Source organism: Vicia villosa, unplaced genomic scaffold (genome assembly GCF_029867415.1).
Source record: "Vicia villosa cultivar HV-30 ecotype Madison, WI unplaced genomic scaffold, Vvil1.0 ctg.001687F_1_1, whole genome shotgun sequence".
Lineage (NCBI taxonomy): Eukaryota > Viridiplantae > Streptophyta > Magnoliopsida > Fabales > Fabaceae > Vicia > Vicia villosa.
In genome coordinates this window covers 56,000-71,995 of record NW_026705698.1, presented here as the reverse complement: position 1 = coordinate 71,995, position 15,996 = coordinate 56,000, and the positions used below count along the sequence as shown (strand labels likewise).

Sequence of the window (15,996 nt, the reverse complement as noted above, 5' to 3'; positions counted from 1 at the left end):
TACAATTGCTTCTTAAAAGCGATAATCACAAACTGTGATATTTCTCTTAACGTTTAAGCTTAATCTCACTAATATATTACAACAGCAATGTAGTGAGCTTTGATGAAGATGAAGATTCTGAGCTTTGAATTTGAACAGAGTTTCAGCAAGTTAATAGGCGTTGTTTTGTTCAGGATCGTTAACCTTGCTTCTCATCAGAACTTCATATTTATAGGCGTTGGAGAAGATGATCGTTGAGTGCATTTAATGCTTTGCGTGTTCCGTACAGCATCGCATTTAATGTTATACGCTTTTGTCAACTACCTCGAGCCTTGTTCACGCTGTGTCTACTGACGTAGCCTTTAATAGCTTTTAACGTTCCTTTTGTCAGTCAGCGTAGCTTGCCACTTGTACTTCCTTTTGATCTGATGTTTGTGAATACAACGTTTGAATATCATCAGAGTCAAACAGCTTGGTGCATAGCATCTTCTGATCTTCTGACCTTGAAGTGCTTCTGAGCGTGATACCATCAGAACTTCAGTGCTTCTGTTCTCTTGTTCTTCTGATGCTTCCATAGACCCATGTTCTGATTCTGCTTCGACCATCTTCTGATGTCTTGCCAGACCATGTTCTGATGTTGCATGTTGAACCCTTTGAGACAAAACTTCTGAGCGCTGAATTATGCGTACTCTTTATATATTTCCTGAAAAGGAAATTGCATTGGATTAGAGTACCATATTATCTTAAGCAAAATTCATATTATTGTTATCATCAAAACTAAGATAATTGATCAGAACAAATCTTGTTCTAACAAATTGGTCTCGGCCCACATGATGCACGGTCCCTGTGGTGCAGCACGGATGAATTCACCCTGTATGAAAAACTGAAAATGCTCGAAATTCTTCCCTAAGCATTTCCAAGAAGATACTGTTGTTGATGCAGATGGCTATCCCCTGTACAGAAGAGGGTCTAATTCCCATGTCATCCAAAAAAATGGTGTTTCTTTGGACAATCGATATGTTATACCTTACAATACAAGATTCCTATTGAAATATCATGCACATATTAACATGGAGTGGTGTAACCAAATTACATCAATCAAATATCTATTCAAATATATTCACAAGGGATTTGATAGAATCGCAGCAACAATTTCAACTTCTGACAACGGCTCGAGAAACGATAAAGAGCCTGTTGATGAAATCAAATAGTATCTGGATTGTAGATATGTCTCCCTGAGTGAGGCGTGTTGGAGGATTTATTCCTACAACATTCATGGCAGGAAACCGGCGTTCGAACGTATGTATTATCATTTAACAGGTGAACAAGCGGTTTACTACCCCGATCACGCAAGAATGGAAAATATTTTGGAAAAAGCAAGTGTGATAGAGTCTATGTTTACTGCTTGGTGTGTTTCTAACGGCGAATACGAGGAGGCAAGGTCACTAACATATGGTCAATTTGTGTCTAAATTTGTTTACAAGAAAAAGAGCAGAACATGGAAACCGCGGAAAAAGGGCTTCACCATTGGTCGCTTAATTTGGGTTCCGCCAACCTTTGGAGAGTTGTTTTACTTGCGACTGATGTTGACGGTGGTTAAGGGTCCCTTAACTTATGAAGAAATTCGCAAATTTGGTGACACGCAATTTGATACTTTTAGGGATGCCTGCTTTGCAATGGGATTCCTAGAAGATGATCGAGAATACATTGGGGCAATACGCGAGGCGAGTGAATGGGGTTCGGGTCATTTCCTCCACAAGCTTTTTGTAGTAATGCTTTTGTCCTCCGCTGTTAATAGGCCTGCTCATGTTTGGAACGAGACATGGAGTCTACTATCTGATGGTCTGCTGCATCAGCAAAGACAATTAGCTCACAATACAGGTTTTACCCAATTATGAACTTAGATAACTTCATTACTTAATGGTTGTTCCTGAGCAGATGCAGAATTAATTGTTTGCATTTCTTTTAGTCTTACTTTGTAGCATTTACAGTGAAGCCTACCACTTTACAAAATATTGTCATTTCTTTTAGGTGTATTATTGTCTAACACAGTTATCATCTACTCAAATTTTGTACTTTAGATATAATTATAATTCTGCAGGTGTTTCACTTCTCAACGAGTGGAACTGGAATTTTAATTATGTGGATACACCAAGTATTTCATTGAACATTTTGTTTTGTATTATCAATTGGGACAGATTTGGTGCTCACCGAACAGTAGTTGAAGAATTTGACATTAACGGAAATTGAAAAAATACTGCAAGTAAATCGAAGAAGCCTCACCGACTTTAAACCAATTCCATATCCTGATGGATACGTTCTACAACAATTAGGGAATAGTCTGATTTATGATGAACGGAGTTATGATGTGCCTACAATGAGAACCCAATTCACGTCACTTTTCAATGCTCTGACAGGTTCGTTGTGAACACAATTATATCACTTGCCTCTCATGTATATCATTCTCATAATTAAATGTTCCTGCCATACATTGTAGATGAGCAAAGGTCAATATTTGATAAAATTATGGCGTCTGTTCGCGCTCAAAAGGGTGTTGTGTACTTCCTACATGGTTATGGTGGGACCGGTAAAACTTACATGTGGCGAACACTTGCAAGTGCATTGAGGTCCAAACATGATATATGTCTTACCGTGGCAACTAGTGGAATAGCTCCTTTATTGTTGCCCGGTGGTAGAACTGCACATTCTAAATTCAAGATACCTGTGCCAACAATGGAGAATTCAACATGCAAGATTGACTATGACGATGATGTTGCAGAGCTTTTACGACAGACAAAGCTTATTATATGGGATGAAGCACCAATGGCACACAAACATGCTTTTGAAGCACTCGATCGAACTTTGAAGGATGTCATGTCTACGTACAGTAACTCGAAGGAAATCTTTGGTGGAAAGGTAGTTGTTTTTGGTGGTGATTTTAAACAGATTTTGCTCGTTGTTCCTAGAGGGAGCTGTTCTGATATCGTACATTCTGCCATAAATGTTTCTTACATATGGCGGTCAGTTGAAGTTTTAACTTTAACACATAACATGCGACTGCAATCCGGGCCAAATGAAGCTGAAAAAAAAGGAAATTGCCGACTTCTCGAAGTGGCTGTTGCAAATTGGTGAAGGCAAACTTTCTGAGCCAAATGATGGATTTGCCGACATTCAGTTGCCACCAGAAATTTTGATCACAAATTACACAGACCCAATTGTTGCCATCATTAATAGTACTTATACTGATTTTATCGAAAATTACCAGTCTAACGACTACCTCAAAAGTAAGGCGATACTTGCTTCTACATTGGAAGTTGTTGATCAAATCAACAATCACGTCCTTGATCTGATGCTAGGTTGTCATCATATTCCTATACCTTCAAAATGTATTTTTCATGTATTACACTGGCTAACATCCATATTTCTATGATATTTAGGGGTGACCAAGGATTACTACAGCTCAAATACTGTCGATAGGTCTGAAATTCACGACACCAATGTAATCGATATACTCACACCCGAGTTTCTCAGTTCGCTAACTACTTCAGGTTTACCTAACCACCTCATTAGGTTGAAGGCAGGAACACCTGTTATGCTTATGCGTAACATAGATCAGTCGGAGGGTCTGTGTAATGGTACTAGGGTAATGATAACTAAGATGGGAAACCATGTCATCGAGGCGAAAATAATGGCAGGAAAGTGTTGTGGAAACTTGGTCTACATCCCTCGAATGGATATGTCTCCCTTACAGTCTCTTTGGCCCTTCAAACTCAAACGGCGTCAATTTCCAATAATTGTCTCATATGTGATGACGATCAATAAATGTCAAGGACAATCTCTGGACACAGTAGGACTTTATTTTCCAAGAGACATATTTACTCATGGCCAAATCTACGTGGCACTGTCAAGGGTAACAACGAAGCAAGGAATCAAAATTTTGGTATATGACGAAATCGACAAGTTAAAGTCTACTGCTACAAATGTTGTGTATAAAGAGGTTTTCCACAATATATAAGGTAATTCAAAGCTTACTTTAGCTTTGATTTTATGTTTACGATTATATCATCTACGGTGCTAATTGTGTGAAATATTTTATGCAGAACACATGCTTAATGTACCCCAGGAATACACTGATATGAATTCCCCACCCATGCAAATATACACCAGGAATCCACTGGACAAAAAGGCCACAATGTATTTTCACGTTTTTTTTAGTGGTATGTGTACTCTAATATATGAAAGTTCTTTGATCTTGTAGATTGTAAGGGAAAGAAACTTCTAAGCTACTGTAACTTATCTTTGCACACTATATTAAGGTGATCCAATCTCTCTTATCCAATTACCATAAAGACTTAATATATATAGCAAATACAAATAGATAACTTCTTAATTGAAATATCCATTCAACAAGTAGCATCAGGAGCATAAGACTATGTTTTGATGTTCTTATTTTCCTACACTCATGCAAGTAAGTAACATCTAACCTAAATCGAATCCTATCTCCGCAATTTGAAGTTGTTGGACTTGCAAAATTCATCCCATCCATATCCTATCTTTGTGCGGCGAGGATCTTTAATTTTTAAGGTAGACATGAATTTATTCTTCCCGTTGTCACCGCACAGAACAATGTATTCATATGCATAATCTCTAAGGAAGGTTGCAAAATCCTCCTGCAATTTCTCCAAAAAAATCTACAATAAGTGATTCATTTTACATGGTAGTGGACAAATAACTTTGAAATACATGGCTAAGAAACAACTCAACTAATTTTGGAAGATCAACACTGAAAGGAGGGAGATCTACGTCGAAAAAATATGTCTTTGAAAAACACATTTATGCTATGAAAACGCGGTAAATCCGGGGGTCTCACCACCTCCTCAAATGATAAAATTGAAAAGTTGTTGTTACCATAATATCCAATCGTCAAAACTACCTCCGAGGGTAGATTGTAATATGATTCCATACAAGGCCATCCACTTAGAACGAGCGGATGCATTTCAATTTGGTTATAAATCAGTTCATGGTGTACACCTTGGTAATTCATTATGGTCCAACATTTAGAAATTTCGTCTCCGCTGTTTTTCACAAATGACAGTTGAATCTCTGGGTAGGATTGCAAATTTCAAATACAAACACAATATGTTATCAAATAATACACTTGCATGTGTGGTGTTGATTAAACAATACACGTGTATATCTATAACTATCTTGAAAACAAATTAATTTAACCAAAAACACAAACTAAACCTGTGACGATATCTTTGCGATCAGAAAGTAATCTTTCATTTCTGAGTGTTTGAGAATGCCGCATAGATCCATTTAGAAAATTATATACACAATCTGAGAAGCAAGAAATGACGAAGATGGAGAGGTGATGGTATATGACTCTATGAGGTTTCACTTTGTTTGTGGGCATACATTATGGTCTATTTATTTAACAAACTCACTGCAACACCACATGCAAGTTTCACGCCTTACCACCAAAAAACATACTTCTTCCAAGATTCTTTTGTCCTTATGCATCCAAAGAAAGGAATATATTCCTCAGTCACATGTGCACAGTTTGAATACTTCCAAAAATATGTCACTTCCAAACACCACATGTGAACATTTATGTTTCATACTTATCTTCAATACCATATAAGTGTTGGTCATTTATGCAATTCAGAAAGTAGAACCAAACAATATCCAATGACTAACGTAAAGCTGCTTGCAAGACATAGTAACTAGTTGTAAAGTTTTAGTTTTTGGATTTCAACCTTTATCAAGTTACAGCTGCATTATTGTTTTATCCAAACACCCACCTTTTAATGTACTTATTTTATATTTTGTATTTTAATTTCAACATGTGCACCAAAAACGCTTTTAATTTTCACATGCCAATTGTATTGGACTTACTAAAAATCAGTTATAGTTTTAAGGGTTAATGAACTTTTTGGTCCCTCTAAATATTGCAGATTTCGTTTTTAGTCCCTCCAAAATTTTCCTTTAAGAAATCGTCCCTTCAAAATTTTTGGTCTAAACTATTGGTCCCTAACATCAAATTTGCTAGAGATTAGCTACGACTTTAGCCACCGATTAGCTACGAAATTTGACATTAGGGACCAATAGTTCGAAAGAAAAATTTTGAAGGGACGATTTCTTGAAGGAAAATTTTGGAGGGACTAAAAACGAAATTTGAAATATTTAAAGGGACGAAAAAGTTTATTAACCCTAGTTTTAATAATGAGATCCAATGTGCAGGTCTTTTTCATAACATGTAATAAACAAATACAACAAATTGGAATATGACTTTTTGAGATATGCATGTGTTACACATACTATAACATATACTCTAACATCATACTTGCATATAGAAAAAGGTTATATGGTTTAATCTTACATCATAAAGCCTTCAAATGTTGTTAAACTTCAACATTTCACCATGGGATGGAGGATGGATACAACTACATCAAAGTTTAACATTTTTCATCACAACCTGACTTATCAAAACTAATACAGTCCTACACCTGCCTAATATAAAACATGCATAACATTTACAAAATGGACGTCTTCGTCAAAGATTGCGGATGCATACACATAATGTTTCAATTTGAAGACTTTTTGCGCTTCACTGTAACCAACAATTGGTCACAGTCAGGGAGTCTCAAACTGAATCCAATCCTGTCACCAACTTTTATCTTCTGGTTTCTTACAAACGTATACCATTCCTTGCATATATAACGCTCCGTGAATGTTTTCCGTTTTGCCATGTGCAAAACACAATTGTAGGACTTTCTACGATCTGAATCATATAAAACAATTGACTCATGGCCGACCATGAGATGCTCTCGAACAACCTTCTGAGGAAGTTGTTGCATACGCATAAAAGTAGTTGATTTCAATGTATATCACTGACAGATGTAGAAAAGTAACTATGTATGATTAGACTATATGACTTACAAGGACATTCCTTCTTGCAACCCTGCTAGACTTGATCTTCCTTCGCCAGACAATTCTCCTACCAACTGGACCAAGATCAACTTCCCTAACCTCAAGGTCATCCCATATGTCCTTCGATTGTTTGTCAACAATTACCTTCTCAGAACTGAAACATAAAAATTCACATTTTAAACAATCTTTACAAATACTTTTTTTGTACCTGACTTTTCACATTTATTCCTATAATAACAACAGGTTTATAAGATAAATTCAATAGTCAGACAATTTCAATAGTGACCGGAGACGATAACAGATGAAAATCGTATACTATGAAATATCCAAACGTCGATTCTCATCCTATGGTAAATCATTATCAATTCCAGTTTGTTCCTACTATCCATCTATTTTAACTAAGAGATTGATATATACGTTAAGAAACCTTTTTGTATGTACTTACCCTTTTTCTTTCCGTCGACAGCACCGTAGCAGAAGAACTTGAAGTTTGGAATACCTTCTCTTTTCCCTTTCATTTGGACGAAGAATCGATGGGTCCTTCACAATTTTTCAACCTTTGCATGTCGACTGTAGCTCTTCTATCATCCAAGCTATTTGTTAGCCCTATAGCGGTTTCGCTCAGATATTGATAAACATCTACTGGAAATTCGTCGAAGTTTGGTTGAGGAATCGTGTTTTCGGAATTGGATGACATCTTCTTTTTTGGTTTACAAACGATTAGATGGGTTTTCCCGAACACTGCCACAATATCCGTGAATCGTGTCCAAGGAGAAGCTTCCTTTTGCTTTACCCTACTTATTATTGGGCTTAAGGGACATTAACATTGCGCTGATTCTTATCAAGGCTCATTTTACTAAACTATTTTAAAAAATATCCATTTCATTTTAAAAAACATGTCAGTTTTGTAATACTTTTTCAATTTAATAACCACAAATACATACCAACCTAAATATTTTAAGCATACAAAAAAAGGTTATTCTGGAAATAAATGAATTGTATTTTTTCTTTTTATTTCTTGAATTGTATTTTTTTTGTTTTATTATTCTCTGTTTTTTGTATTATCGTTTTTTTCACAATTTAGACTCACAGTTAAAATAAAATAAAAATGCTAATAATTGTATTATATAAAAATAGATATCTATAGAGAAATAAAAGGCTTATTATCCATTTTCGGTATGCGGATCGATTTATACCTTTACTTTATTGTTACAAATTTTTTTTGCAATAAAGATTATTTATTTATGTCTTCTCCTTTGTTTTTATTTATTATTATTGTATCTTGGCATACATATCCTCTATTTATGCTAAATTTCCAGTATTGCCTTTCTATAGTTTTTGTGCCAAAAATGTAATTACTTTATTTGGCTGGGCCCAATTCCTTTTTTTTAAAGTTATAATTAGCTCTTATATATTTTTTCACGAAATTGCATATGATAAATAGATAGGCTCTTTCAATAAGACATCAATTGATAAGCATTGAACAACCATCAAATACTGCCCAAAATAGTAAAACAATCAAATTATAGCAAACACAAGGATAGCATAAGCATTAAACAATTAGAACTACCATCAAATAGTACCCCAAAATATGACTGAACATATAATAAAGCTTTGTTTCTGTTTTGGATTGCAAACAGGTGGTGAAAAACGTAATAACTCATTCTGCCATTGACATAATTTGTTACAAACCATTTGATTAATACAGTTAATACAACAAAATAATCACCATTTGAAAATGAAAGGGATGCCCAACAAAGCTAACTACCAAAACATTGCTACATCTGTCCAGAAAAATTATAAATAACACATTCATAAATAATACTTTGTCTATGACACACCACACATCATATGTCTTGACAGGTTATTCACTCTACTTTTCCACGCTCTACGGCCACCAAGATCGAATCCACCGAAGGATATCTAATGCAGAACCGCAATGTGTCTCCCTTCTGAAGGTTGCGGTCTTTGCAAAAGTCCGACCATCCACCGCATAAATACCTATCCACAGTGTCTTCCCTCTTGATCATCTCGCAGTAGTACGAAACATCATTGTTGCGATCAATCAAGGTTATTCTTGGAATCTTCCCATGTATACATGCACGAATAACAACTCTTGGAATATGCTGAAACAGAACATCAAACTCCAAATTTACATGCCTACTTTCTATGCAGCATTGTTATATTTAATGATAGTTGTCGCAGCGTAACTTACCAGAACATTGTTTCTCAACTTATCTGGATTGTCAACCACCCTGGTCCAGCCTTGCTCTTTGACAGCCAATGATTATGGAGTGGATTTCCTACATAAATTAAACACAACAGGATAATATAATCCATTAAAACACTATATTTTTACGGTCGTAAACAACATATCGCACTAATGAAACCAGCTAATTCAACCCACAATATATTTATACCTTACAGAATTAGCACGATTGACACCCCTGCGGGAAACTTTGACTTTGGCTTTGTCTTTCTGCCTCATGGCCGACGTTTCCACACTGTTTCCAACAACTTTTCACCTTCTCCAAATATGTTTCAGCTCTCCATTCCTACACCGATTCAATATGAAATATCAGAGGCTTAATGTCCTCCTTTTTACCTTTGTAACTACTACTTCAGCGACTAATTAATTCTTACACAACTATGTCTAATATATTTTACAACATATTTACCTTGCAGCGTTGGTAACTACGTGATCCTTTTTTTGTCGGGTTCGCCGTTCACCAATGCCAGCCGTTCCAGGTATACATGCTTTCCTCTTGCCTTCACGCCGCATTCTTCCGCCATCATTGCTCATTGCAACGACTACTGCCTTTCGGTTTTGTTTGCCTGACCCCGAATTACATTGATTTCTGCCACACAATGTCCCAACAAATACATCATGCTTAGTTACACACTTGGTTTAAGCAAAAGTTTAACTTTTATACTAAAAAACTTGGTTATAACAATTAAATACCAAGACACAAATACCTTCGGGTTACAGAGGGTTGAAAGGATGCGCGGTAGACAGCTGCATGATAGGTTTTTCTTCCATGCCCGGCAACAATGATTGGGGTCTATTGTTTCCATTTCCCTTTCTTACCGCCTCCTGCAATCTCTTCATAGTCCAAAACATGTCTTGCCAATCCACACTGTTGTTCTTCCTCAACCACTGGTTCTCTTTTCACCCGCGATGCCTCAATTTCTTCAATCGCATCTATACTTTCTTTTTTCACACCACGTAACTCCTCCTACATTTGTTTGAGAACAAAACTCCGCGTGCATTTCGAACTCTTTTGGATTTCAACACGAGCTTCTTCAACTCTGCACAAAGACAGCTTTTTTATTAATCAATCTCTTCCTCATCTTTTATCATTACATTTAAAATTATTAAACCATATAAGTTTTCTAATGTCAGCTCCGTGGTTGAAGGTTCGTCAATATACATACATGAAAAGCAAATGAATAACTATTAATACAATCCTATGGCCACTACGACTACATGCAAGGGCAACTACAACCACAGATTGTCAGTTACTGTAACGTTTTGGCATTACGATTGGTTTAAGGCGGTGTCTGTGAATCTACGGCCGTATAATAGCGACAACGCTTCAAATGAATGACGACAATAACTTAAGAAGATCTTACCTTGAAACGGTTGCTGGGGATCGCTTGAGTGAGCTTCCTTCCATTCCGTGCCACAAAGAATCTCCGATGACTTGCGATGCTTGAAACGGTTGCTTCTATCTGCAACAAAGTCACCTTTCCAAGTGAGTATAACACAAAGACTCAGAGAGAGAGGCGGCGCGGTTAGTATTTCCCTTTTCTCTAAATAATTCCGTTTTCCAAGTAGTAAAGTTTATGTTTCCCAAATAGATTTAATATTGTAGATATATAACGTCCTTTCCATTACTCACATTTATTTCCAATTTTATTTCTTTATATGGTTTTTTCCATTCTTATGATAAAAGTCTATTTACAAATATTTTTAATCAGTTTCTTAACAGCTTTACTACTATATTAATTTATTATTTTTATGGTTATGAAAATGCTCATTTTCAAAGAGCACTATTCTTATTATAAATTTCTATTCATTTATAATATACATCCACTTTTTAATAATTTTTACTTTTTAGACTTCCTCTCCATCTTTAGATTTATCTAATCATAATAATTTCTTTACATTTATAATATACTCCCACTTTTTAACAATTTTTACTTTTTATAGTTACTCTATGTCTTTAGATTCATCTAATAATAACTAGTACTTCTACCCGTGCGATGCACGGGACAAAAAGTGGATATATATTGTATTTTTATGTAAAAATATAAATGTATGAAAATAACAAATATATATATTTTTTCATACAACAAAACAAAAAAGTACATTCCACTGATACAATAAGAACATGAAACATAAATTACCCTTCTTTGATTTTCCCTGCAATTGAACAAAAATAGAGTAAATTAATCTTTGAAATTTGAAAGCAAAAAGAATAAATATAAAAGAGAATGTAAAACATTTTATAGCACTGATAATGACATATAACCTAATTCATTATGCATATGTTGAAACTGAATTAAAATAGCAATTTAAACAAACTTACACAATATGTATGTAATGTGTAGCAAAACCTTTCTAATTTGTAATTGGCACAATTCACCTATTTTAAAAAAAGTAAACATCACACAAATTAATGAAATCATATATTTATTTATATATTTATATATTGAGATACAAAAGTATTGAAGTAAAAAAATTTCTAACCATCCGAAAATCATTCGATAGCATAATCAACCAATGGACTAAACCTGCGAAGGAATATTAACTCTATAAAATAATTTGTTAAATAAAAAAATAAATCAAACTTGATAATAGAATAGGTAACGTACGTTATTCTTATTTTGGAAGACCTCCTTATAAACAACGTTTGAAGTCTTATTAGTGGCAGTGTCATCGTCGTCAGTGATAAGAAGTTTTAAAACAGCTCGTAAAGTAACCCTAGAAACTGCAACATCTAACTGACCATGGGTAAAAAAAGACTGTGGAAGGTAGATCCCAACATCTTTAAGAGATTGACCTTGACTCTTATTTATTGTCATTACAAAAGAAACAAATATAGGAAATTGTCTGCGCTGAAATTTGAATGGAATTCTCATGTCAGAATGAGTCAATGACAGCCTCAGAATAAAAACTTTTTGGCCAATATTATTTCCGAAATGACCTTCGCCTCAAGCACAAAATTTCCCAATTGAGTAATAATGATACGCGTGCCATTACATAATCCTGATGATTGGTCAATATTTCTAAGCAACATAATGGGCACACCAACCTTTAATTTCAATTCATGATTTGGTAGGCCTGAAGCTTTGACGGTATTCAATAATTCAGGAGTAAGAATATTATATGGATGATCAAGAGTTTCACTTTGTTCACATGGTGTATCAAAACTCAAATATGTTTTAACTTCACCAGGAATCAAAGATAACATGTAATCATTTATGAGTTCAACAACATCATTTTTTGGTGTCAAAATAGCCCTATCTTGAAAATATGATGGGTCTTGAAAATTCTCAGAGAATGATGGATAAGTATCAGCAACTATAGAAGCAATGGGGTCTCATGAATTTTTTATTATCATATCATCTGGAATTTCAATGTTTAAGTCTCCATTCACTGAACATCCTCTTTCCTTTGCTCAACATGGTTGGGGTACTCTCTTCAATATTATTCTGAATATTTTTAAATTAAAAAAGGTAAATTAAAATATGTTTAATTTCTAAAAACTACTAAAGTAGAAAACATATGAATACAGGCTTTTAGTAGACACCTTTTCATAAGTTTCATTAAACTCTTTAGCAACAACAGATTCCTATAAATTATTTATATACTAATTAGCTCCAAGTTGATATGTAATTCATTATTTTTTATGGAAGAAGGGAGCAAATAATATAAGACTTGTTTAAAACAATACCTTTGATATGTTGTCTTCAACTTCAGTAGGGTTATTACTGACTTGATCAATTTCATCATCATCCTATCATTATATGTTTAAGTCAAATTTATAATACTGTCAAGATTATAGAAAATTATATTAGTTAAATTAAGGTGTTTCATCCCATCTTACATTCATCATGCCATGTTTCATTTTGAACGGATCAATCAAATTCTAATCCGTAGTTATTTTCATCACAGTGTAGCTTTGCCACTTATTTTCAATATTACCCTTGGAAACCTAAATCTTGAAGAGCATAGTCTTGTCCAACAATGAATTAAAAACAACAGGCCATGAAGTGACATCATTATCCTATACATTTTGCAAGTATTAGATATCTGTAATTAAAGAAAAAAAAATAGAAACTTAATAGTACATATAGAAAAATATAAATGTTCTACCTCAAATAGGTTTATGTGTGGATTTTCTAATTCTTGAGTAGCCACTCAGTCAAAGAGTATAAAGGTCGAAGAATCATTAACATCAGCAACTTGAACATGTATCTTAATTTTGTAGAGAGAAAAAAGGTATAAATTACAATAAGATGCAAACTAATAAAAAAATAAAACAAACAATGATTGTGATACCTTGGATTCGCTGGAAGAACATCGACACAATTTTCACAAAAATACAACTCTCCACTTTTTGTACGTACACTCTTTGCACATTTGGTACATGCTTGATAATACCATTTCTTTGTGTGGTTGAAGTCAATTATTTTAGCAAGAACAACTCCAATAGAAACCTAATGCGCAAATACATATATATCAAATTATAATTGATTTATTCTATGCATCTAAAAGAAGAAACCGGATTTATACGAATAGATCATAAAAATAAATTATTTCCTTAGAACATTGAAGAACCTCACAAATATTCATTTTTGGATGTTTAAGAAAATCATCCATTGAAGCATTGTTGCTTTGGCCAGATACATAACTAATCACTTGGTTCAGTGAATTATTTCCATTCTCCAACCTGACAATAAAATTAACAAAAATATAATTCTAAACATATATTAAAACAAAAAATCAATAAATTTAAAATGTAAAAAGATATTGTAGGCAAATTATAGAAATTACTTCTCTTTGTATTCAAGCGATTCCTTTAGATTGTTGTTAATAAAGATTTTTGTACCATGAAAGGCATTTGAAATGCCATGAATTGCTGGAAAAAATAGAAATAGAAATTAAATTGTTAGTATGTTGTATAGATAGTATAGCTATTAAAAAATACAATCTACTAAAATATGCGTCACTTACATTGGAAAATTTTAGGCTTACACAACTGTAAAATGACTATTACCGACTTATCATAACCATTATCAGTTAAATATGTTAGAACAAGATTTGTTCTGATCAATTATCTTAGTTTTGATGATAACAATAATATGAATTTTGCTTAAGATAATATGGTACTCTAATCCAATGCAATTTCCTTTTCAGGAAATATATAAAGAGTACGCATAATTCAGCGCTCAGAAGCTTTGTCTCAAAGGGTTCAGCATGCAACATCAGAACATGGTCTGGCAAGACATCAGAAGATGGTCGAAGCAGAATCAGAACATGGGTCTATGGAAGCATCAGAAGAACAAGAGAACAGAAGCACTGAAGTTCTGATGGTATCACGCTCAGTAGCACTTCAAGGTCAGAAGATCAGAAGATGCTATGCACCAAGCTGTTTGACTCTGATGATATTCAAACGTTGTATTCACAAACATCAGATCAGAAGAAAGTACAAGTGGCAAGCTACGCTGATTGACAAAAAGAACGTTAAAAGCTATTCTAGGCTACGTCAGTAGACACAGCGTGAACAAGGCTCGAGGTAGTTGACAAAAGCGTATAACATTAAATGCGATGCTGTACGGAACACGCAAAGCATTAAATGCACTCAACGGTCATCTTCTCCAATGCCTATAAATATGAAGTTCTGATTAGAAGCAAGGTTAACGATCCTGAACAAACAACTCAAATTAACTTGCTGAAACGCTGTTCAATTCAAAGCTCAGAATCTTCATCTTCATCAAAGCTCACTACATTGCTGTTGTAATATATTAGTGAGATTAAGCTTAAACGTTAAGAGAAATATCACAGTTGTGATTATCGCTTTTAAGAAGCATTTGTAATACTCTTAGAATTGATTACATTAAGTTGTAAGGAACTAGAGTGATCGTGTGGATCAGAATACTCTAGGAAGTCTTAGAAGTGATCTAAGCAGGTTGTAACTAGAGTGATCGTGTGGATCAGTAGACTCTAGAAAAGTCTTAGAGGGTATCTAAGCAGTTGTTCCTGGAGTGATCAGTGTGTGATCAGAAGACTCTGGAAGACTTAGTTGCTGACTAAGTGGAGAACCATTGTAATCCGTGCGATTAGTGGATTAAATCCTCAGTTGAGGTAAATCATCTCTGCGGGGGTGGACTGGAGTAGTTTAGTTAACAACGAACCAGGATAAAAATAACTGTGCAATTTATTTTTATCTGTCAAGTTTTTAAAGCTACACTTATTCAAACCCCCCCTTTCTAAGTGTTTTTCTATCCTTCAATTGGCATCAGAGCGCCGGTTCTAAGGTGCAAGCACTTAACCGTGTTTAGAAAAGATCCAGGAAGAGAAAAACGCTTCAGTAAAAGATGGCTGGTGAAATTCCAACAGACCCACCTGCATCTACATCTGGCTCTGCTGAGCAATACAATGGTAACAATGGTTATACTAGACCACCAGTATTTGATGGTGAAAACTTTGAATACTGGAAAGATAAACTGGAAAGTTACTTTCTGGGTCTAGATGGTGATCTATGGGATCTTCTGATGGATGGTTACAAACATCCAGTAAATGCCAGAGGCGTAAAGCTGACAAGGCAAGAAATGAATGATGATCAGAAAAAGCTTTTCAGGAATCATCATAAATGCAGAACTGTTTTGCTGAATGCTATCTCTCATGCTGAGTATGAGAAGATATCTAACAGGGAAACGGCCTATGACATATATGAGTCCTTGAAAATGACTCATGAAGGAAATGCTCAAGTCAAGGAGACTAAAGCTCTAGCTTTAATCCAGAAGTATGAAGCCTTCAAGATGGAGGATGATGAAGACATTGAAAAGATGTTT

General features: G+C 34.6%; 1 protein-coding gene across 1 annotated transcript; it reads left to right on the top strand.

Annotated features, from left to right (window-relative positions):
• The first annotated feature begins 1,334 nt into the window (after nt 1–1,334).
• LOC131636298 (uncharacterized) lies at nt 1,335–3,994 on the top strand. The gene is made up of 5 exons (XM_058906924.1): nt 1,335–1,860; nt 2,081–2,134; nt 2,477–2,964; nt 3,059–3,335; nt 3,417–3,994. The coding sequence occupies exons 1-5, from the start codon at nt 1,335–1,337 to the stop codon at nt 3,992–3,994; spliced, it is 1,923 nt and encodes a 640-aa protein (XP_058762907.1).
• Nucleotides 3,995–15,996: the final 12,002 nt, after the last annotated feature.

Excerpts from the sequence above, each read along its gene's own strand:
- LOC131636298 (XM_058906924.1), top strand. The coding sequence starts at position 1,335 with ATGGAAAATATTTTGGAAAAAGCAAGTGTGATAGAGTCTATGTTTACT. Across the intron at positions 2,135-2,476 it reads TAATTATGTGGATACACCAA|ATGAGCAAAGGTCAATATTT; the intron begins GTATTTCATTGA and ends CATACATTGTAG. Across the intron at positions 3,336-3,416 it reads CGTCCTTGATCTGATGCTAG|GGGTGACCAAGGATTACTAC; the intron begins GTTGTCATCATA and ends TATGATATTTAG.